This window comes from Lithobates pipiens, unplaced genomic scaffold, assembly GCF_037356315.1.
Source record: "Lithobates pipiens isolate NorthernLeopardFrog02 unplaced genomic scaffold, aLitPip1_a1.2 Scaffold_28, whole genome shotgun sequence".
NCBI classification, from domain to species: Eukaryota; Metazoa; Chordata; class Amphibia; order Anura; family Ranidae; genus Lithobates; species Lithobates pipiens.
In genome coordinates this window covers 16,930,516-16,953,677 of record NW_027507789.1, presented here as the reverse complement: position 1 = coordinate 16,953,677, position 23,162 = coordinate 16,930,516, and the positions used below count along the sequence as shown (strand labels likewise).

The 23,162-nt window shown below is 43.4% G+C and overlaps 1 protein-coding gene across 1 annotated transcript in view; it reads right to left on the bottom strand.

Moving 5' to 3' along the window:
• Positions 1-435: 435 nt before the first annotated feature.
• GLP2R (glucagon like peptide 2 receptor) overlaps positions 436-23,162 on the bottom strand; it is a 134,373-nt gene continuing 111,646 nt past the window's right edge. Inside the window, exons 8-13 of the mRNA XM_077458784.1 lie at positions 22,862-22,922; positions 18,047-18,116; positions 15,929-16,017; positions 12,913-13,051; positions 7,800-7,841; positions 436-1,665 (exon numbers count right to left, since the gene is read on the bottom strand). Of these exons, the coding sequence (XP_077314910.1) occupies positions 1,333-1,665; positions 7,800-7,841; positions 12,913-13,051; positions 15,929-16,017; positions 18,047-18,116; positions 22,862-22,922 (734 nt within the window). The 3' untranslated portion in view covers positions 436-1,332. The remainder of the gene's footprint in view (positions 1,666-7,799; positions 7,842-12,912; positions 13,052-15,928; positions 16,018-18,046; positions 18,117-22,861; positions 22,923-23,162) is intronic.

Genomic DNA, 23,162 nt, shown 5'->3' with positions numbered 1-23,162 from the left:
GACATCACTGAGAATGCATCCTATCCATTCACTAGAGACTAGTGACATCCCTGAGAATTCAGCCTATCCATCAACTAGAGACCAGTGACATCACTGAGAATTCGGCCTATCAACTAGAGACCAGTGACATCACTGAGAATGCAGCCTATCCATTCACTAGAGACCAGTGACATCACTGAGAATGCAGCCTATCCATCAACTAGAGACCAGTGACATCACTGAGATTTCAGCCTATCAACTAGAGACCAGTGACATCACTGAGAATGCAGCCTATCCATTCACTAGAGACCAGTGACATCACTGAGAATTCAGCCTATCCATCAACTAGAGACCAGTGACATCACTGAGAATGCAGGCCATCCATTCAACAGAGACCAATTACATCAATCAAATCACACTTTTTTTTACATTTTTTTATTAATTTTTTTAAGTGACCATAAAATTGGTTTGTGAACATTTTAAAAACAACTTAAAAATCTTGTAAAAAAACAAAACAGAAATATCTACAATTTAATTACACAAAATCGTATAATCTTTACCTTTAATTCATAAAAATGTACAATAATACCCGAAGTTCATATAATGTGCAAGTTGTAGGAAATATAAACATTGTAATTACAGTAGAAATGGAATCCGCTGACCAGAAACTGTAAACCACCACAAACACGAGAACTGCAGAGAAAATGTGTGAATATATTTTCATTGTCCTTTTTGTGTCCAATGATTTGGGGAAGTGAAGAGGTGAATTCAAAAAATTCATCATTTTTAAAATTCCAAAGAATTTTACTTTGCGCAAAAAAAAAAAAAGCCAAAAATGTAAAAAATTATCTCAAAAGTTACAAACTGGACATTCCATTATCTGATTTCACTATGTACATTGCATATTACTTTACGAAATCTGTGATATTTATTCAATAAAGGTGTAGAAAATGTTTAGTTTCAAATAAAGATTTTAGGGACATACAAGGAAAACATTCCAAAATGGCCTATCCTGACTCTACAATATGAAGTGGGGTCAAGGGCCTATAAGGTCATCAACAAACTAATATACACAAATATTTTCTTGCAATATGGCAAAATATACAAAAAAAAATTACAATTTCCAATAAAAACATTCGAAATCTTGGTTTTAACGTTTCTATCCGGCCACTGCTACATTCAGAATCAGCCTCTTAACAGTTTTTAGAATTCCTTTTTCGAAGTGATCCATTTCTGGAGTCATCCTTCATATTGAGGTCCTGTTGATTTTCCTGGTTAATCCCTTAGTACGCAGAACCCGATTCTCTGCCTTCTTCTACGATTATGTTCTAAAAATCGTAATTTTTTTGCCCCCTAACAAATCTCACTTTCTTCCACCGTTTCCTCAAATGTCTCTCCCAGTGTTAAGCCGCCATCACTGCTCTCAGAAACGCTTCCCCTGAAGTACTGCAGGGTGGCGCTGTGGTTGGGGCCCAGGTCAGAGGTCAGGTTGCTGGGGGCCGGAAGCAGCTGGACTTTGCTCTTTTTTTTCCCATTCTGGTAGACCCCGTTGTGTGTGAATAATGCGTTTTTTGAGTTTTTAGCAGCTTTGGGTTTATACTTGACTTGACTCCTGAAGAAACAGCTTTTGCACGGAAAATACTGGAGGAGGAAGAGGTTCCATTGTTTACGGAGCTCTGTTTTGACCTGCAGAGGGATAAGGAAAGTGTTTGCATTATAGGAGAAGTTTGCGGCTGAACACATCCTTTATGGCATGTTGTTTTGGACCAGCCTTTCTCAACCTCTTCAACACAGAGGAACCCTTCAAATAGTTCTCCGGTCTCGGGGAACCCCTTCTAAAAATTAGAAATCTACAACTCATGCATACATAAGTGTGATGGTCAGTGGGAAGAATGGTCCTTACACTTGTGGTCATTGGGAAGAATTACCCCCTACAGATAGCTAAAAAGATCATTGGTGTCGGTGGGAACTTATCTGAGAGGCAGAAATGGCCCAATGCTGAAGGAACCCCTACAACCTCTGGAGGAACCCTAGGATTCCACAGAACCCTGGTTGAGAATCACTGTTTTGGACAATACAAAAGCCCTGGAACAATTATATACCTTCACAGCCCTTCACTATTTCCACATTTTGTTACATAGTTTCATAGTTAGTAAGGTTGAATAAAGACACCAGTCCATCCAGTTCAACCTGAGTGAGGTGTCTACAATTGTCCCTATCCCTGTACATTGCACATTCACATCGGTCCCTACCCTCAAGGAGCCCACAATGCAAGGTCCCCATTCATATACTAGGGCCAATATTGGACAGAAGCCAATTAACCTACCTGCATGTCTTTGGAGTTGTTACAGCCTTATTCCAAAATGGATTAACCCTTTTCGTGACTAAGCCCATTTCTGACATTTGGTGTTTACAAGTTAAAATCCGTATTTTTTTGCTAGAAAATTACCCCCAAACATTATATATATTTTGTTAGCAGAGAATCTAGAAAATAAAATGGCGATTGTTGCAATATTTTATGTCACATGGTATTTGTGCAGCAGTGTTTTAAACGCAACTTTTTGGGGAAAAGGGACACTTTCATGAATTAAAAAAAAAACGAAACAGTAAGGGCCGGTTCACACAGCGAGGCGATGCGAGGCGACACGGCTCGCCTCGCCTCGCTCCCGCAAGTCGCCCCCGTTCTGTACAATGGAACCGTTCTGAGAGGAGCGACTCGAGTCGCTCCGACTCAGAAAAAAGGTTCCTGTACTACTTCTGGGCGACTTCGGGGGCGACTTGCATTGACTTCTATACAGAAGTCCTCTGCAAGTCGCCGCTGAGGTCCCCGCAGGTCGCGGCGAGGCAAGTCGGAGACGCCTCGCCGCGCCTCGCTGTGTGAACCGGCCCTTAAGTTAGCCCAATTTTTTTGTATAATGTGAAAGATAATGTTACACAGAGTAAATAGATAACAAACATGTCACGCTTTATAATTGCACGCACTCGTGGAATGACAACAAAGTACGGTACCTAAAAATCTCCATAGGCAACGCATTAAAAATTTTTTACGGTTACCAGGTTAGAGTTACAGAGGAGGTCTAGTGCTATAATTATTGCTCTCACTCTGAAGATCGTGGCGATACATTATATGTGTGATTTAAACACCGTTTACATATGCGGGCCCGACTTCCGTGTGCATTTTCTTTGCTGCGCGAGATCGCGGCAAAAGGGACGTTTAAAAAAAAATAAAAAATTCTTATTTATTTCATTTATTTTAAAATTAATAAATTGTTTTAAAAAAAAAAAACTAAAAAATTTTGATCACTTTTATTGCTGTCACAAGGAATATAAACATCCCTTGTGTACAGTAATAGGTGGTGACAGGTACTCTTTATGGAGGGATCGGGGGGTCTAAAAGACCTCCAATCCCTCCTCTGCACTTCAAAGTATTCAGATCGCCGTTTTCAGTGATTCTAAATACTATATCTTTTTTAAAACCGGCGCCATTGGCAGCTGAGTAAATGGGAAGTGACGTCATGACGTCGCTTCCATGTTTACAATTAGGAGACTGGAATGAAGCCACTTACGATTTCAATACAGTCTGTCCCTAGCCGCCAGAAGCGATTGTTGATCGGGGCTCCCGGTGGAACGGGAGCCCCGGTAAGAGCGGCGGGAGGCCACGGAAGGGGGGGGGGTTGGCGTCTGTGGGCATCATCCCGGTATAACCCCCGAAAGTCGAGTACGCACATCTGCGTACGCTCGGCGGCAAGGGGTTAAATTCATTCTTTTTCTTAAAATTCTACAAACAATATCCCATAATGACAACGTGAAAGAAGTTTGTTTGAAATCTTTGCAAAATTTAAAAAAATAAAAAACCAAAATACATAAGAACCACAGCCTTTACTCAATACTTTGGTGAAGCTCCTTTGGCACCAATGACACCCTCCAGCCTTTTGGAGTATGATGCTACAAGCTTTGCACACATATTTTTGGACCTACAAAAAGTTGTAGATCTTTGAGTTCAGCTCATGATAAATAGGGGCAAACACAAAAGTGTTGCCTTTGCAATTTTGCTCAGTGTATGTTCTGAATTGACTAGGTGGAGGTCCTCTCTGTCCTCCCATTGCCATCAAGCTGAGACACATTGGGGGTTATTTAGGCAAATTCATTTTGCATTGCAAGCGCAAACTACAAGTGCAAAGTGCACCTGAAATTGCACTTGGAAGTGCAGTCGCTGTGGATCCGAGGGGGGGGGGGACATGCAAGGAAAATAACCCCCATTGAATTTTATCGAGCTATCTAATGAACTGATCATTTCACCGGAACCCCCCTGGAGGAACTGGGGGTCCTTCACTGGAGAATTTGGAGGGCCCCATCATCCGGATTCTCCTCTGAGCCTTGGATTTCTAGTCAGGCCCGGATAGAAGTCGCAGAATCAATATTAGCATTTAATTACTGGATCCTAATGAGAAGAAAACAGATGATGTCGATAAGAAGGTAAATGAAGAAGGCGGTTTATAGATCAATGACTCAACTTCCGCGGCTGAGTGTAATCTGTGTACGCTTGTTACTGTGCTAAGGATTAATTAACCCTGGGGGAGCCGGAGGGATCGCTGCTAACTGCAGAGCATTATGTACATTTTATTTTACAAACAGCTCAGATACACAAAATGGACTGAGAGGTTAATAGAAACAAAACGTCTGAAGACATTGATTGTAGAGGCTGTTCTAGGCTTTGTCTACAGATGGGGCCACTCTTGTGGACTGTGATTACAGATGGGGCCACTGTCCCAGGGTTTAGGGGTATCTGAGAGTCTGGCAACTACAGATGGGGCCGTTGTACCACAGTCTGGAGGAATCTGATGGCCCAGTGACTACAGATTAGGCTACTGTCTCAAAGTTCGAGGGGATCTAAGGGCCTAGTGACTGCTGATGTGGCTACTCTTCCAGGGTTCGAGGGGATCTGAGGGACTAGTGACCACTGATGGGGCTATTGTCACAAGGTCTGGGGGCAGGGTGTGAGGGCCTAGTGACTACAGATGGGGCTACTCTCCCAGGATCCTCAATGCACTCCAATGCCTCTAGCGAGCTCTGTGCCTTCAGCGACCCCTGTGCACTCCTATGCCTCCAGTGAACCCTGTGCACCCCTATGCCTCCAGTGACCACAATGCAATCCCATGCCTTCAGTGACTCCTTAGCACTCCTGTGCCTCCAGTAAACCCTGTGCATCTATGTACCTCCAGTGAGCCTGTGCATTTAGCGATCCTTGTGCACTCCTATGCCTCCAGTGACCTCCATGCACCCCGATGCATCCAGTGACCCCTGACACTCTTGTGCCTCCAGTATGCCTGTGCACCCCTATGCCTCCAGTGAATTCCATGCACCTCTGTACCTCCAGTGTGCTCTGTGCATTTAGCGACCTCTGTGTACCCCTATGCCTCCAGTGACCTCTGTGCACACCTATGCCTCCAGTAAACCTGTGAACTCCCTGTGCCTCCAGTGAGCCCTGTGCATTTAGCGACCCTTGTGCACCTCTATGCCTCCAATTACCCCTGTGCACTCCTTTGCCTCCAGGTAATCTGTGAACCCTGTACTGTGCACCCAGTGTCTACAGTGACCCCAACAATCCTGTGCCCTTAGTGACCCTTGTGCACTCTTGTGACCCCCGTGTCTCCAATAACCCCAGTGCTCCTGCCCCTTCAGTGTTTCTGTAACCCCTGTGCCTCCAGGGAATCTGTGAACCCTTTTGTGACCCCAGTGTCTCCAGTGACCCCAACATTCCTGGGCCCTCAGTGACACTGTAACCCTTGTGCATTCCTGTGATCTCCATGCCTCCAACGACCCCAGTGCTCTCCCATGCCTTCAGTGACTCTATGACCCTTGTGCACTCTGGTGCGTTTTGTGTCTCCAGTGACTCTTTTGTCTCTAGTGACCCCAGTGATCCCTGTGCTTGCCTAGACTCCTAAGCATCCTGTGTTATTTTGTGACCCCAGTGAGCACTGAGAACCTCCATGACACCTCTGTCTCCACAATCTCAGGCACACTCCTTTATTTCCTGGACTGTCTCTCTCCATGTGGATATGGACCCTTGTCCATGACAGTCCCACTGGCGAGTTTTCACTTCCTGCCCTTTAAACAAATAGGAAATTAGATGAAATCTCTACAAAGTGAGGAGAAATCTCCTTTAAGATAGTTGGAAAAATGTGGAAGTTTAGAAAATAGTCTAATGCCCTGTACGCACAGTTGGAATTTCCAACGGAAAATGTGCGATCGGATCTTGTTGTCAGAAAATCCGATCGTGTGTGGGCTCCATCTGACTTTTTCCGTTGGAATTTCCGAAACACAAAGTTTGAGAGCCGAATCTAAAATTTTCCGACAACAAAATCCGATCGTTTAAATTCCGGTCGCGTGTAGACAATTCGACAAAGTGCCACGCATGCTCAGAATAAATTATGAGACGAAACTATTGGCTACTGCCCTCTTTATAGTTCCCGTCGTATGTGTTGTACATCACCGCGTTCAGAACGATCGGATTTTCCGACAACTTTGTGCGACCGTGTGTATGCAAGACAAGTTTGAGCCAACATCCATCGGAAAAAATCTGATGGATTTTGTTGTCGGAATGTCTGACCCAGGGGTGTAAGTATAGGGGGTGCAGCAGTTGCGACCGCAACTGGGCCCTGTGATGCAGGGGGCCCATGCAGCCCCTCTACATATGGCCGGCAGCAGCATAGGCAGCTAGGGGTACCAGTGCACCATGCACACGGGTGGCTGGAGGTGGAGGGTGACTAGCAGAGCTCCATGCTCGTCTATCGCACTGGCTGCTCTTTAGTTGTGCATTCCCTGCATGACCTGTGTCATCGGCCGGCTCCTCAGAGTACCCCTCACCTGCTCCATTCATTGCCACTCAGTCCGATGTCTGTTCTCCCCAGCCAGAGTCCCACCCCCCCCCCCCCGAGTCCGGCCCACACTGCACTGCATATTTCTCCCGGGTAAACAAACTTTAAGCACACAGATGCAGTGCAGCCCTATGAGAGCCAGCTCCCCGGAGGACACTGCAGGCTTGTCTGCCAGCCCCCCTCCTCCCCCGTCATACACAGATGATGAAAGGTCTTTCTGGGAGATATGCTGATCACCCGTCCAGCACACTGGATGGAGCCCAGGCCAACATGGATGAGTGCACGGCCTACAGCTTGGTCATGGTGAGTGAGAGGACCCCATCCCCCACACACCATTACATACCCCCTCCATCTCCCCCTGGGGACAGGGACCCCTTCTCACATGGGGACAGGGACCCCCACCTCCCCTGGGGACAGAAACACCTTCTCACCTGGGGGCAGTAACTTCATCTGCCCTGGAGAAAAGGACCTCATCTCTTCTGGGGATGGGGACCCCATCCTGCCTAGGGACAGTCCCCCAATGGGGCACCTAAAAATTAAAAAAAAAATTATAAAAAAAACTACTGATACCAGTGGTGGAACTACAGGGCTCACAAAGGTCATACCTGTGACCACGCCCTGGAGTTCCACTGCCAGACTCGGAGGGAAGGGCCCTGGCTGGGGTTCAGGGGGGCCCTTCATGGTTTCTTGCATCGGGGCCCTGAAGGTTCTAGTTACGCCACTGGTCTGACCGTTTGTATGTGGCATTATTCTGGTGACAATACCAAACTTTGTACTTTCCCTCACTTTCTGTATGGGCACAGTGGTGACACCAGGACAAAAGTACAGGGCGGGGGCACGATAAAAACCCTTTCTTAGTGCATCCAAAACTAAAACAAATGGTTCAGGATACACTTTAACATTCGGCTGAAAATGCAAAATACCCGTAAAGCATTTACTTACCTCCCCATTGGTGAAACAATACAAATAGGCAACCACAAAGCCCTAAAAATAATGATAAAAAGAGATGATTAATTCAAATTAAACTAAAAAATATATAAAATAAAATAAAATTGTTCATGTTTTATAATCCTATCACAGAATTTTCCAGTTCTGTATAAAACAGCCTTACCAAGTCAAATAAATGCTGATTGCCCGTGTTTATTTCTCTCACACAACACATGAACAATTTGAGATTTCATCATCCTTTGGATGTGCTCGTGGAAAAGAGTGAGAAAGATCTTGGCAGCCCATTGACTTCTTTGTGGTGTGTTAATGTACATGTATTAACATGTGTTATGTTGTACATAAAAACACCAATAAAAGTGGGGAAGGAGGGGGCACCAGCCTTGTACATTAACCAAGACACCATTTGTTTAAGAATAAAAAGAAATATACTCTCAAACAATATAGAGCATCAGGCCCAAAGCAAATTTCCAACAGATCAACCAAATTTGGTGGCATACCTCCAGATGGATCGAGAGGCGCGTCCCAAAGTTCAGCAGATATTAAAGTGGTTGTAAACCCTTACAAACCACTTTGACCTACAGGTAAGCCTAGATTAAGGCTTACCTGTAGGTCCAAGAAATATCTCCTAAACCTATACGGTTTAGGAGATATTTGCCCGAAGACAGGCACCGCTGTCTACGGTGCATGCGCCGTAGACAGCGGCGCGCAGGCGCACTGAGCGCGGCATTTCCAACAATGGAGCTGCCGCGCGTGTCGGCTCCCGTGCGCATTCGCGGGAGTGACGTCATCGCGGCTCCGCCGAATGACAGCGGCGGAGCTGCGAGACCCCACCGAGAAGATGGATGTGCCGGACTACAGGGGACAGAGGTGACATCGCTGGCTCCTGTGTCAGGTAAGTGACACATAATGGGCTACTATGCCATGCATAGTAGTCCATTATGCTTTGCCTTTGCAGGGAATGAAAGAGGAAGTAAACCCATCAGGGTTTACTTCCTCTTTAATGCATTTCAAAGGGTGCCCTCTCTTCTTCTACAAGCTGCAGAATTCTGGGACATCCTCTCGGGTCATCCAGTGGTGCACTACCAATTTTGGTCGATCTGTTGGAAATTTGTGGTGGACTTAATGCTCTATATTTCTTTGTGAATACATTACTTTTTATTTTTAAATAAATGGTGTCTCGGGTTAATGCACAAGGCTGGAGTGTCTCCCTTTTTTTTGAGTTTTTATGCATATTGCTTAAGGATGGGCAGCAAGGCCAAGTGGAACTAAGCCCCTGTACACACGGCGTACACACGGTCGGAGATTTCCACAACCAAATCCGTCGGATTTTGCCCGTCGGATTTTGTCCTTCGGATCTTGTCCGAAACTGTTGCATACACACGGTCGGACAAAGTTGGCGAAAAAATCCGATCTTTCAGAAAGTGATGACGTAATTTCGTTACGATGGGACTATGTTCAGGCTAGTAGCCAATAGCTTTGATGTAGGAATTTGATCTGAGCATGCGTGGCACTTGGTCCGATCAAAATTCTCTACACATGATCGGAGTATGTCCGATCGGGCCCAGTTGGTCGGGAAATATTTCCAACATGTTGGAAAATTGGGTCCGACGGATATTCCGATGGAATCAGTCCGATGCATACCACACACAGTCGGATTATCCGACGACACGGTCTGATAGGACACATTCCGACGGATTCTCCGACCATGTGTACAAGGGCTTAGAAGACCATGACCTGGGTCCTGTGCTGGAGATGCCTGTAATCTAGCGAGAACCTCCCCAAAAAGACTGACGCCATACCTTATAGCGGAGTTCCAACTGTTATAAGAAATATATATTTTTTTTGGATGAATATCTTTATTTTTAACATTTTATTAATAGCACTCATGTTTCTCTTTTCAATCGCTGCTCGATTGCCCATTTAATAAAGCAAGATATGTTTTATTCCCTGTTCTTGGCAATTTCAAGCTTGCTTGTGTTGTGATTAAAATGGTATTTCTATATACCTGACAAAGACCAGCTAGAGGTATAACTAATGCAATTACAATACTCACGAAACCCTTTTAACTAACGCTGCAGCATTAGGAGACAACAAGAAAAAGCCCAGCCGATGTTACAGTTTCAGCAGTTGTCTAATTTATTCTGGGAGGGGCTGCATTTTATATGCACCCTTATCAGCCAATCATTGCATAGAACATGGGTGTGGTTAATACAGAGGCGTACATTACACACCATCATTACATATCATTACTCATGTCATCTGCTTCTGAATCACAGTCATGGGATATGTGGCCCAGACATATTGTGACACAATCTCTTTATTTAGACAGCATAGAAGGAGACTGCCTATGCAAGCTATATTTCCTTATGTGCATGTTTACAGAAAAACTGCTAAAGTCTGCAGATACAGAATCTAAGCACAATCCCATATGAACTTACAAAGATGGAGTCACTCTGGTTCAGCCATATTACTACAGCTTGTGGGCATGTGAAGCCCACAAGCACTATTTTCCAGGGCTCTGGTGCAGCTGAGCGACCAGCATGCGCCGCCCGTTCTCACGCATGTGCAGTATGTATGGCTCGCAGCGCTGTACACTTCTGACGTTGCCATCACAACGGGCGTCGGCGACGGAAGTGCCCGCCCTATTGTAATGGCAAAGAGGCCCTCGGCGCTGCCGAGGGAAATGACGTCAGGCGCCGTGGAGAGTAAGAGGCAGATTCCAAGGCACCCCTTAGCAACAGACATGAAAACGTGAGTAAAAAAAAAAAAATTTTTTCCAAATGTTAATTAGGTTTAATACTGCTGAATAATGCAGACTTAATTTTATGAGTGGAACTCCGCTTTAAGGCAGAAGTGATATTGTATCTATTTGGTAGACATGTGCGATTAGTTTCATACGAAACGAAAATTTGTACAAATTTCCGGAAATTCGTACATTCGTACGAATCCGAAATACAAATTTTTATGCGTACGAATTCCGTACGAAATACGAAATTTCGTTTACGAATTTCAGATCCAAATTCATAACGAAAATTCGTAATTAAGGAAAAGTTAACGAACCTAAAAATTTAAAACCCAGGAAGTCGGCACAGCACAGGGATGGTGGGAACCCCTCATAATGATAAATTCATCATAACGAAAATCAATTCGTAATTGTTACATAAACGTAATTAACCTAAAAGTTAAAACCCCAGGAAGTCAGCACCGGGATGGTGGGAACCCTATGATTTTCTATGCTGACGAATTTCATATGAAATACGAAATTTCGTTAACAAATTTCTGAATTTCGGATCCAAATGAACAGAAACAGGACTGGTGTTTTGCTCACCAATCAGAGGAAGTCAACACAGCACAGGGATGGTGGGAGCCCCTCATAATGATAAATTCATTATAACGAACTTTCGTTATTTTAACGAAAAGTTTACGAATCTAACGGCGCCCATGTCTACTATTTGGTGTTATGTTGATTGTTAATGTGCGTTGCGTTAAGGCAATAGGGTTGCAATAATGGCCCTTTTTTTTCCCCAATGCACTCCAGGGCCGTCTTTAATATTGATTGGACCCTGGGCAAAACTTTTCTTGCCCCCCCCCCCCCCCCCCCATGCAGTTTCGCTCTCCACCTGCTCTAAAACATACAATAAATAGTAGCTAGACTCAAAATCAGTTTACTGAATCAGGCAGCTATTGCGATTGGTTGCCAGAAGTTACAGTGTATCATTATCGCTCACTGACTGGTTGTTAGAGGTTACAGTGTATCATTATCGCTCACTGACTGGTTTCTAGAGGTTACAGCACACATTACGGCTCACTGATTAGATACTAGAGGTCACAGCACATGATTTCTACTTGTTGACTGGTTGCTTATAGATTACTGTGGATATGACCTCAGGGGGGGCATGATATACATATCACTGCCGCTGGCGGACGCTATTTACATATGAATGCTACCTTTACATATGAATGCCACCGCTATTTACATATGAATGCCAGTAATTTACATGTACAGTAATTTACATGTAAAAACAGGGCCTGCAGGTGAGTCATCTGTACACAACAATAGGGCAGAGCTGGACAGCATTAGTAGCAGCACTTCACACTGAGATATTGGGACACAGCACAGGACTAAAACCTCAAGGGAAGAGTAAATTTAAACCAGGATAGTTGGCAAGTATGAGACAGCTGCTTTGGGCCCCACAACAATGACAGGGCCCAGGGAAGCTGCCACTTTTGCCCTGCCTTAAAAATGGCCCTGCAACGCTCCACAACATCATGCCTTGCGGGGCACATTACAATGCAGGTGTTGCTTTAGTGCATAAAATTGCTATGACTGGCAGCACAACACTGTAATGCATGTTACATAAGTTAACACTTATTGCGGTAATGTGTATCTTATCACTCATTGTGGTAACATATGCATTACAGTGATGCAGAAATGTAAATGGACCCAAGTAGAAGTAAGACAGGCAGAATGGTGAGGATACTCATGAACAGACTTTCTGAACGGTGAGTAGGGGTTCCTTCTCAGTGCTTAGCTTCCTCCCTTCTCTAATGCACAATCGGAATTCTCATCGGAAAAAGTTCTGATGGCTTTCCCATCGGAATTCCGAGGGAATTCCACTCAAACTGTCTTGCCTACACACGGTCACACCAAATTCCGACCGCCAAGAACGCAGTGACGTACAACATGTACAACAGGACTAGAAAAAGAAAGTTCAATACCCAGTAGCCAATAGCTTCCATCTCGTAGTTGAATCTGAGCATGCGTGAGTTTTTGCGCGCCGGAATTGCATACAGGCGATCGGAATTTGAAAAATTGGAAAATTGAGAACGTGCTATCAAATTTTTGCTGGCGGGAATTCGGCCAGCTAAATTCCGATGGAGCATACACACGGTCACATTTTCAGATGAAAATCTCTCATCTGTCTTTTGCTGGCCGAAATTCCGATCATGTGTACGCTGCATTAGAGAGCATGCTTCTCCAGTCATACAAAACATCGTAGATCGGTTTCCTCTGTCTATCATAATTTAGTTGCCTTATTTCCCCTTTATTAATGAAAAGGTCACCAAATTCCCTACACAGCACAGCTGTATTCCCATCAGCGTCTACCTGGAAAGAGCTCAGAGTCAGCTGGATGAAGCGCAGGATGTGTTTGGTGAGCCCTTTAATGTGTTCATCGCTGACAAAGGTGAAGAAGACTTCGTGTGTCCCCAGCAGAGGGATGAGGATGAGAGTTGCTTTAGCGAATCTTAAGAGACAAAAAAATAAGGTAATCGTGTACAACATCATTTACTCTGATTCCACTAGATGGCGATCAAACAGCACAAATTATAGATATTTATTACAATATGTCCTATCCCAATGATGGGCATTGTGATGGGGAATAAGGTGGCGTGAGTTCTATTATCCCTTCCCTGCCCACTGCAATCCACTGTCTACTGTCCTTCCTTATCTATTGCCCACAGCCATTTCCTGCCCACCGCACTTCCTTGCATTCTGACTTTCTCTGCCTATTGTGCCTCCTTGCAAATGGCCCTTTACTGCCTACTGTATTCCCTCCACCTGCGACCCTGCCCGGCCTACTGTTTTTCCTTTAATACTGTAGTGCCTACACTGATTCTCCTGGAGCCTGATGGTGACTACGAGGTAGGGAGGGCTTACATAATTCCTCAGGGTGCAGGTTACTAGGCATGGTGGAAGAAAGCTGGGCGCCGGTCACTTTTATGCTTAAACAATAGAGAAGTTTATTTCTCAAACAGGAAAAATGTGGGAGAGAGGGGATAGGGCACAGGACACCCTTAGTAGCGATCAGCAACAGGCAGATTGGCAGACTCCTTAGACAAAAATCGGTGTGCAGTCACTGTGCAGCCACTGTGCCATCAAATGCAGCCACTGTGCCTGTCAATGGCAGCCACTGTGCCCGTCAAACGCAGCCATTGTGCCCATCAAACGCAGCCACTGTGCCCATCAAATGCCGCACTGTGCCATCAAACGCAGCCACTGTGCCATCAAATGCAGCCCCCGTGGCATCAAACGCAGCCCCTGTGCCATCAAATGCAGCCACTGTGCCCATCAAATGCCGCCACTGTGAGCATTGTGCTCGCAGTCCACCCAGGTGTGTTAGGAAACCTTTTTTTGAAGCCTATAAGAGCCTGTGGTTCTAATCAGTTGCTTAAAAAAAAAAAAACGCTGTAAATTCAGGCACCCGGCATCCGAAAAGGGGCCTGAATAGGGGGTGGCAACGGCGGCCATGGATAGATTCATGTAATGCATGAATCTATCCATCTATATAGAGGGGGTGGCTGGAGAGAGGGGACGGTGCCCGTTCTCTCTTGAGCCTTCAGCTCATGAAGAGTACCCTCTGGTGCTTCCTTAGAACTCCATCCCTCTCAGAATAATTTCCGGATCTTTAACAGGCTTTCCTCAACAGAACTTTGAACACCTGGAAAGGCCTCAGATAGGCCTAGCAGCCAGGAGCTGTTCCAATACACACATCCACCCAGGCCGCAGCCCTGGGCGGGAAGAATTCAATCACCTGACTCCTTCTGAATAAATACCTTTTCCCAGCATGCATAGCAGGAATTATGATTGGCTGAGAAAGGTATGTTTATCCATTACCTGAACTCACTGTGGCTCATCACACTAATGTCAAAGGCAACAGCACCACCTACTGACAAAAGGGAGAAACCAAAACTAAACAGGATTAGGACAGACGTCATTTGACCACTAAACACAACAAATTAGCCAGGCTGGCTACCACCCAGCATAACAAAGTTTATCTGTAGCCCTATTCTAGGACAAGGGTGTTACACTACTGTCCTCTAATGCCCATGTCCTTCCATACCTGCTTCCCTCCCCTGCTCACTGTTCTTCCCTACCTACTTCCTTCCCTTGCATATTGCCCTTCCCTACCCAATTCCCTCCCCTGCATACTGCCTTTCCTTACCTACTTAACTCCTTTACTTACTGACTTTTATTAGCTACCTACTTCCTTCCCCTGCTTACTGCCCTTTCCTACCTTTCCTACTTCCGTTATTGGCATACTACCCTTTCCTATCAGCTCAAAAATTTTGCTTACTATGTTCCCTATCTTTTACCCACCCCTGCCCACTGCCCTTCCCTACTGACTTCCCTCCCCTGAATTTTGCCTTTCCTACCTATCTCTTTCCCCCGAATCCAGTTCTTCACTACCTACTCCCCTTCCCTTCTTTTTGTCCTTACCTACCTTCTTCCTTCCTCTGCTTCCTGCCCTTACCTACCTACTTTCTTCCTTTGCTTACTGTCCTTACCTTCCAACTTGTTTCCTCTGCTTACTGCCCTTACCTATCTACTTCCCTCTCTCACCCACTGCCCTTCCCCACCTACTTCCCTCCCCTGCCCACACCTATCTACTTCCCTCCCTCACCCACTGCCCTTCCCCACCTACTTCCCTCCCCTGCCCATTGCCCTTCCCTACCTACTTCCCTCCCCTGTCCATTGCCCTTCCCTCCCCTGCCCACTGCCCTTCCCCACCTACTTCCCTCCCCTGCCCACTGCCCTTCCCCACCTACTTTCCTCCCCTGCCCACTGCCCTTCGCTATCTACTTCTCACCCCTGCCCACTGCCCTTCCCCACCTACTTCCCTCCCCTGCCCACTTCCCTTCCCTACCTACTTCCCTCCAATATATTTGGTTAGTAAAGGTTTGTTGGACTGGTAAGACTACCGATACAAAGAGTACAATCTGTATACCTTCCGACCACTAGTACTAATATTAACTTTACCATTACAAATATCAATATCATAACTAATACCTCCACCACCACTACTCCTCTGCTACCACTAAAGGCACTATGAGTGCTGGAACTATACATTCTGTTTTTGTACGACAACCACAATCATCACTTTTGTTACTTCTCACTCTTTCTGAAATTATTACTAATGATACCAACAGTACTAGAAGTGTTACGACTAATATTAGCTCGGGTATGACTGCGTCTGAAGATTAGCTACTACCCACCACTAGGAGTACATCTATTACCAGTAATGTAACAATGGCTATTACTAATAATACTTCTGTTACTACTAGATATCAGTAATAACTTCAGTATATCCTTATCAGGGCTTTTTACGATTGTTCTTACTCACCGGTACTTGTAATCGGTAAACTTTAGCTGTTGGGCTTTCAGCTTCATATGTAGAAGATGTAATATCCGGATGTAAACCATGAAATTTATCTGCAGACAGACAGAAGACCCCGGCCTGGGTTACATTATACTACATTTACAGAGTAATGTTCTATAATGTAGATAGAAGTATATGATAGAAGTATATGATACGGATTTTGTGAAGACCTCAAAGCAGTTTAGAAGAAATATTTCTGCACTTTCACAAAGGCTGAAATGTATTGAGGTGCAAAGAATGCAATATACAAAATCAATTAAAGCGAATGCAAACCCAAATCACAAACTGTTTTCAATATGTACCTCATTGCCTGGTATACGGTATATACCAACGTATGTTACCTTGAATTTCCCGCCGCGCCTGCCGTGGCCTCAGTGCCTGCGTCACAGAGCTGAAGAACGGGGAGATGCCGATGTAAACACAGCATCTCCCCGTTCTGCCTAGTGACAGGACACCGATCGTCTGCTCCCTGTCATTGGGAGCAGCGATCAGTGTCGTGTCACTGCTAGCCCATCCCCCAGGCAATTAGAAACACACACCAGGACACACTTAACCCCTCCCCGCCCCCTAGTGGTTAACCTCTTCCCTGCCAGTGACATTTTTACAATGCAATTTTATAGCATTGATTGCTGTATTAATGTCAATGGTCCCAAAAATGTGTAAAAATTGTCCAACGTGTCCGCCATAATGTCGCAGTCACGATAAAAAAAAAAATCGCTGATCGCCACCATTACTAGTAAAAAAAATACAATTATTAATAAAAATGCCATCAATCTATCCCCTATTTTGTAGACGCTTTAACTTTTGCGCAAACCAATCAATAAATGCTGATTGCGATTTTTGTTTTACCCAAAATATGTAGAAGAATACGTATCGGCCTAAACTGAGGGGGAAAAAATGTTTTTTTATATATTTTTTTTAGGGCTATTTATTATAGCAAAAAGTAAAAAAATAATGCGTTTTTTTTCACAATTGTCGCTCTTTTTTTGTTTATAGCACAAAAAATAAAAACCGCCGGGGTGATCAAATACCACCAAAAGAAAGCTCTATTTGTGGGAAAAAAAAGGACATCAATTTTGCTTGGTAGCCACGTCGCACGACCGCGCAATTGTCAGTTAAAGCGACGCAGTGCCGAATCGCAAAAAGTGCTCTGGTCAGGAAGGGGGTAAAATCCTTCCAGGGCTGAAGTGGTTAACAAAATGAAATAACTAGATTAACCACTTCCCCCGCCTGGCCTATCGCAGAATGACAGCTGGGAGGCGGTTCTGTTATCCTCGCTGCTGGACGTCAAATGACGTCTTTCAGGATAACATGCCGGCGCGCAGTTCGGAGATTGGTGGTGCTGTGTGTCACTCTGACGGAGGCTCCTTACCACGTGATCGGCTGTGACCAATCACAGCTGATCACAGCGTGAACCAGAAAGTGCTGGTAAACGGCTTTCCTCGGTTCACGCTGACAGGCAGAGCCAATCGGCGGCTCTCCCTGTCAGAGGGGAGGGAGTCTGGGCTGATAATGAGCACATTGATTATCAGCGCAGCCCCCATCAGAGGGGCCCATCAGCTACCAGTCTGTGCCCCATCAGTAACACCTGTCAGTCCCCAAAGTGCCAATCAGTGCCCATAAATGTGCCAATCAGTGCCTCATCAGTAACGCTTGTCAGCCCCCAAAGTGCCAATCAGTGCCCATAAATGTGCCAATCAGTGCCCCATCAGTAACGCTTGTCAGCCCCCAAAGTGCCAATCAGTGCCCATAAATGTGCCAATCAGTGCCCCATCAGTAACGCTTGTCAGCCCCCAAACTTCAAATCAGTGCCCATAAATGTGCCAATCAGTGCCCCATCAGTAACGCTTGTCAGCCCCCAAAGTGCCAATCAGTGCCCATAAATGTGCCAATCAGTGCCCCATCAGTAACGCTTGTCAGCCCCCAAAGTGCCAATCAGTGCCCATAAATGTGCCAATCAGTGCCCTATCGGTAATGCCTGTTAGCCCCCAAAGTGCCAATCAGTGCCCATAAATGTGCCAATCAGTGCCCCATCAGTAATGCCTGTCAGTGCCCTTCAGATGAAGTCATGTAAATACTTACAAACACACAGAGAAGCATCGGCCCCTTTATAATATACCAGATCCCTGTATTAGTAGTCGTCTCCCAGCACCTGGAATAGTGGCACAACAAACATTATCAGGTCTTAGATTTATCATTTCCATGAAATTCATAACCAATATTACATACAATAAAACGCCTACTATACACAAGAGCTTTATAATACCAAATATCTGTAAATAATGCATTTCAGAGGTCAGAGATAGACTGCATTCTTATAGTTTGTGTCTCTGCCCCTCCCACAATGAATTGGATTCAGCTGCCAGGTGGTGCTGGGACTTGTGGTGGGGAGATCTCATACATTTAAAGAGCCCAATGTGGGGTTCAGCATTCTAGCTTAAAGGCCCGTACACACGATCGCACTTTTTTGACAACAAACATGCAAATTAGCTGTTTTGCAGCAACATCCGACCGTGTGTACGCTCCATCGGACAAACATTTTTCCGTTTTCATCTGACTTTTGTTGGCTGTGCGAACGGACAAACTTTTTCGCAACAAAAGTCCGATGGAGCAAAGTCTGATCGTGTGTACAGAAAACCATCGGACTTTTGTACAAAGTACAAACAGGCATAATCAGAACCAATGCAAAAGATCAAACAACAATACAGAAGTTGACCAAAGGTGGCGGTAAAGAGCAGAAAAACTACGTGATTTGGTGAAAGTTGGTTGAAAAAGTCCTACCGTGTGTATGCATCAGGGCCGACGCCCTTTGCAAGAAAATCCACGGGAAAGTTTGTACAAAGTTCGATCGTGTGTATGGGGCTAAAAAGACAAACCGGAACTAGTTTGGGTGGAGCTGGCCTGTAATGTGTTCAGTTTGTCATAGGTGTGCGCAGGGGGTGTCCTGGGTGTGCCTGGGCACACCTTAATCACCCGCTGCAGCGCAGATTTCCCCCTGCTAATATTTGACCAAAGCTCCTAAAAAAATAGGAAAAAATCATTTAAAAAATATAAATAAAACTGTAAAAAATAATACAAAACTAAAAAACTACTGACACCGTCCACTGCTCTATTACATTTTTACATTTATTTATTTATTATTATTATTATTTTATTTATATATATATATATATATATATATATATATATATATATACACATACACACAATATCTCACAAAAGTAAGTACACCCCTCACATTTTTGTAAATATTTCCTTCTATCTTTTCATGTGACAACACTGAAGAAATGACACTTGTCTACAATGTAAAGTAGTGAGTGTACAGCTTGTATAACGGTGTAAATTTTCTGTCCCCTCAAAATAACTCAACACACAGCCATTATGTCTAAACCGCTGCCAACAAAAGTGAGTACACCCCTAAGTGAAAATGTCCAAATTGGGCCCAAAGTGTCAATATTGTGTGGCCGCCATTATTTTCCAGCACTGCCTCTTGGGCATGGAGTTCACCAGATCTTCACAGGTTGTCACTGGAGTCCTCTTCCCCTCCTCCATGATGACATCACAGAGCTGGTGGATGTTGGAGACCTTGCGCTCCTCCACCTTCTGTATGAGGATGTCCCACAGATGCTCAATATGGTTTAGGTCTGGAGACATGCTTGGCCAGTCCATCACCTTTACCCTCAGCTTCTTTAGCAAGGCAGTGGTGGTCTTGGAGGTGTGTTTGGGGTGGTTATTATGTTGGAATACTGCCCTGCGGCCCAGTCTCCGAAGGGAGGGGATCATGCTCTGCTTCAGTATGTCACAGTACATATTGGCATTCATGGTTCCCTCAATGATCTGTGAGATACTGTATAAATATACACACACACGCGCGCGCGTGCGTGTGTGTGTGTTTGAGTTTTGGAGGGCACACCATAATGCAGTAGGCTGCGCTCACCTACCTATACAGTTTGTATTTATGTTTTCTGCACCTTCTTTTGTTTTTGGACCATTTTTGTATTTTACGGCTGTAATTGTAACGTCTGAAAATCTCCCGGCTATTTCCGTCTCCGCAGCCCAGAATTATCCGGGTGATTTATTGGCTGCCGCTCGGCGATCGATGCATTCAGTGTGTATATGGTGCGGAGAGATTGGACCATGAATCATCCTGCTGATGCTGCGATTGGATGATGATGGATGGCAGGGAGGAACACGGCGGACCTTAATTCATTCATAAATGCATTTTTTTTTTGTCCCGAACCCGAATGCTGCAATCGGATCCCTTTCTGGATCTGTCATTTCCTCTCCGAGAAGGAAACACGAGATCTGCTGCTGTGATTTTCAGTTTAAAGGGGTACTCTGGTCATGAATACAAGTTATTATTATTATTATTATTATTATTATTATTATTATACAGGATTTAGTTATTATTATTATTATTATTCAGGATTTAGTTATTACTATTATTATTATTATTATTATTATTATTATTATTATTCAGGATTTAGTTATTATTATTATTATACAGGATTTAGTTATTACTATTATTATTATTATTATTCAGGATTTAGTTATTACTATTATTATTATTATTATTATACAGGATTTAGTTATTACTATTATTATTATTATTATTATTATTATTCAGGATTTAGTTATTATTATTATTATTATACAGGATTTAGTTATTATTATTATTATTATTATTATACAGGATTTAGTTATTACTATTATTATTATTATTATTATTCAGGATTTAGTTATTATTATTATACAGGATTTAGTTATTATTATTATTATTATTCAGGATTTAGTTATTACTATTATTATTATTATTATAATACAGGATTTAGTTATTATTATTATTATACAGAATTTAGTTATTACTATTATTATTATTATTATTATTATTCAGGATTTAGTTATTACTATTATTATTATTATTATACAGGATTTATATAGCGCCAATACTTTGCGTTAGGGCAGACAGTACAGGTAGCATACAATTCAATACAGGAGGAAACAGATATTACTATTAGTAATAGGAAAGGTCTTACTATAAATATAACTGAAATTTCAGCAAAAATCCGGGTTTGGCAAACATTTGCTATTATGACGAAATATAAGTCAGTGGGGAAGGTGAAGTTAAATGTATTTTTGGTGTTTTTTTAATGCAAATGTACTTTAACCTGTTTCCATTTCTGCTATGAGTTGTGTTTTATTTTATTTTTTATTTTTTTTATAATATCACATAGAACAGCTGCATTAAGACCCCTTTCACACTGAGACCCCTTTCACACTGGGGCATTTTTTCAGGCGTTTTTCAGGCGCTTTAGCGTTAAAAAAGCGCCTGTAAAGCGCTTGAAAGAAGCCGCAACTGCAATCCCAATGTAAAAGCCCGAGTGCTTTCACACTGAGATCCCTTTCACACTGGGGCGATTTTCAGGCGATTTAGCTTTAAAAAAATCGCCTGTAAAGAGCCTTATATCGAGATTAGATTACACAAAGGGGGTCTCTAGTCACTAATTAGGTGACTTCTGAAGGCGATTGGTTCCACTAGATTTTAGTTAGGGGTATCAGAGTAAAGGGGGCTGAATACAAATGCCCCCCCCCCACATTTTTCACATATTTATTTGTAAAAATGTTGAAAACCATTTATCATTTTCCTTCCACTTCACAATTATGTGTTGGTCTATCACATAAAATCCCAATAAAATATATTTACGTTTTTGGTTGTAACATGACAAACTGTGGAAAATTTTAAGGGGTATGAATACTTTTTCAAGGCCCTGTATATCTGGTCTGATTAACATTTATAAACAGTGTTACTTTGTATTTCTCTATTTTTTTTAAATATGAACAATGTTTACAAACAATGTTATATTGTGTGGGATTAAATAAAACTGGAGCACTCAGAATCTGGTGCAGCTGTGCATGGTAGCCAATCAGCTTCTAACTTCAACTCGATCAACAAAACCTGGAAGCTGATTGGTTTCTATGCAGACCGCACCGTGCAGTTTTAGTAAAAAAAAACCTTTGCGTCTCTCTCTCTCTCTCTCTCCACCTTAGCTCTGGGAGGTTTTACCCCCTTCATGACCTGGCCATTTTTCTTCTATTTAGCACTGCGCTAAGGTTTAACTAAGGGTTAAATATTAACAATTTTTTTCTACTTTTTTTTATTTTTCATTGTTGGAAAAAAAATCAGAACACATTAGTTAAAGCGTATGTAAACCCTCATCCTTTAAAACAATCCATTCAGTTTAAAATATAAATATGCAGCAAAACAATTGTTTATAGGTATAAAAAGCATTATAAATACCTTTTTTTCCTTTTTTTTTATTATCACATTCCCTCTGATTTCAGCAGAATAAGGGGGGGGGGGGAGAAACAGCAGCACACTGTACTTCCCACTGATAGACTATGAGGGGGGGGGGGGGGGGATCAGAAGTCTAATCATTGGAGGAGAGCGCACTGAGTTCCCAAAACAGCTAGAGAACTGACCACGCTTTGTTCTTATGCCTAGTATGGTCAGTTTTTAATAGGAAAGCAGAGGAACTTGGGGGGAACACCAGGGATTTCACATAAAAGAAGCGATACAAAGGGAACAGGATACCTCTTCATACAAGTACATGGTACAGCAGGCGAATATCAGGAATATGAAATGTTGGGTTTACATATTGCTTAAGGGAGAAGAGGAAGAAGGGGTTAATTAGAGGTGATTAAAGTAAACTAAGGTTTATCTAAAGGGTTAACAAGAGGCTAAATATGAACTCATTTTTTTTGCCTTGTTTTGTTTTGGCATGGATTGTGGAAGGGTTAAAGCCCCATTGTTTTTTATTGCTGTCTGTATCCCTCTGGGGAGATACAGGTGTACATAGAAAATACAATATATAAAAAAAAAATGTAATGATTACATACCCTTCGTTTTCCAGATATGATCTTACAATCACCCACGGTATGATGAACAGAAGGGGACACACTGCCAAAAAAAAACAAAAAAACACGGAGGTCAAAGGTGACATGGTGGAGGACCGACCACTCCCCCCTCCATCTAAATGAGAGATATTACCCCCCTTCATTGGTAATGATGATGAATTATCTGTTCACCTTCCAATGCTCTGTTTTCAGAAAGGTGGGGTTCCCCTTAAAGAAGCTTCCACATTTTATCATTAAAGAGGACCTTTCATTTTTGGTGGTGACAACATCCTGTATTGGAGAA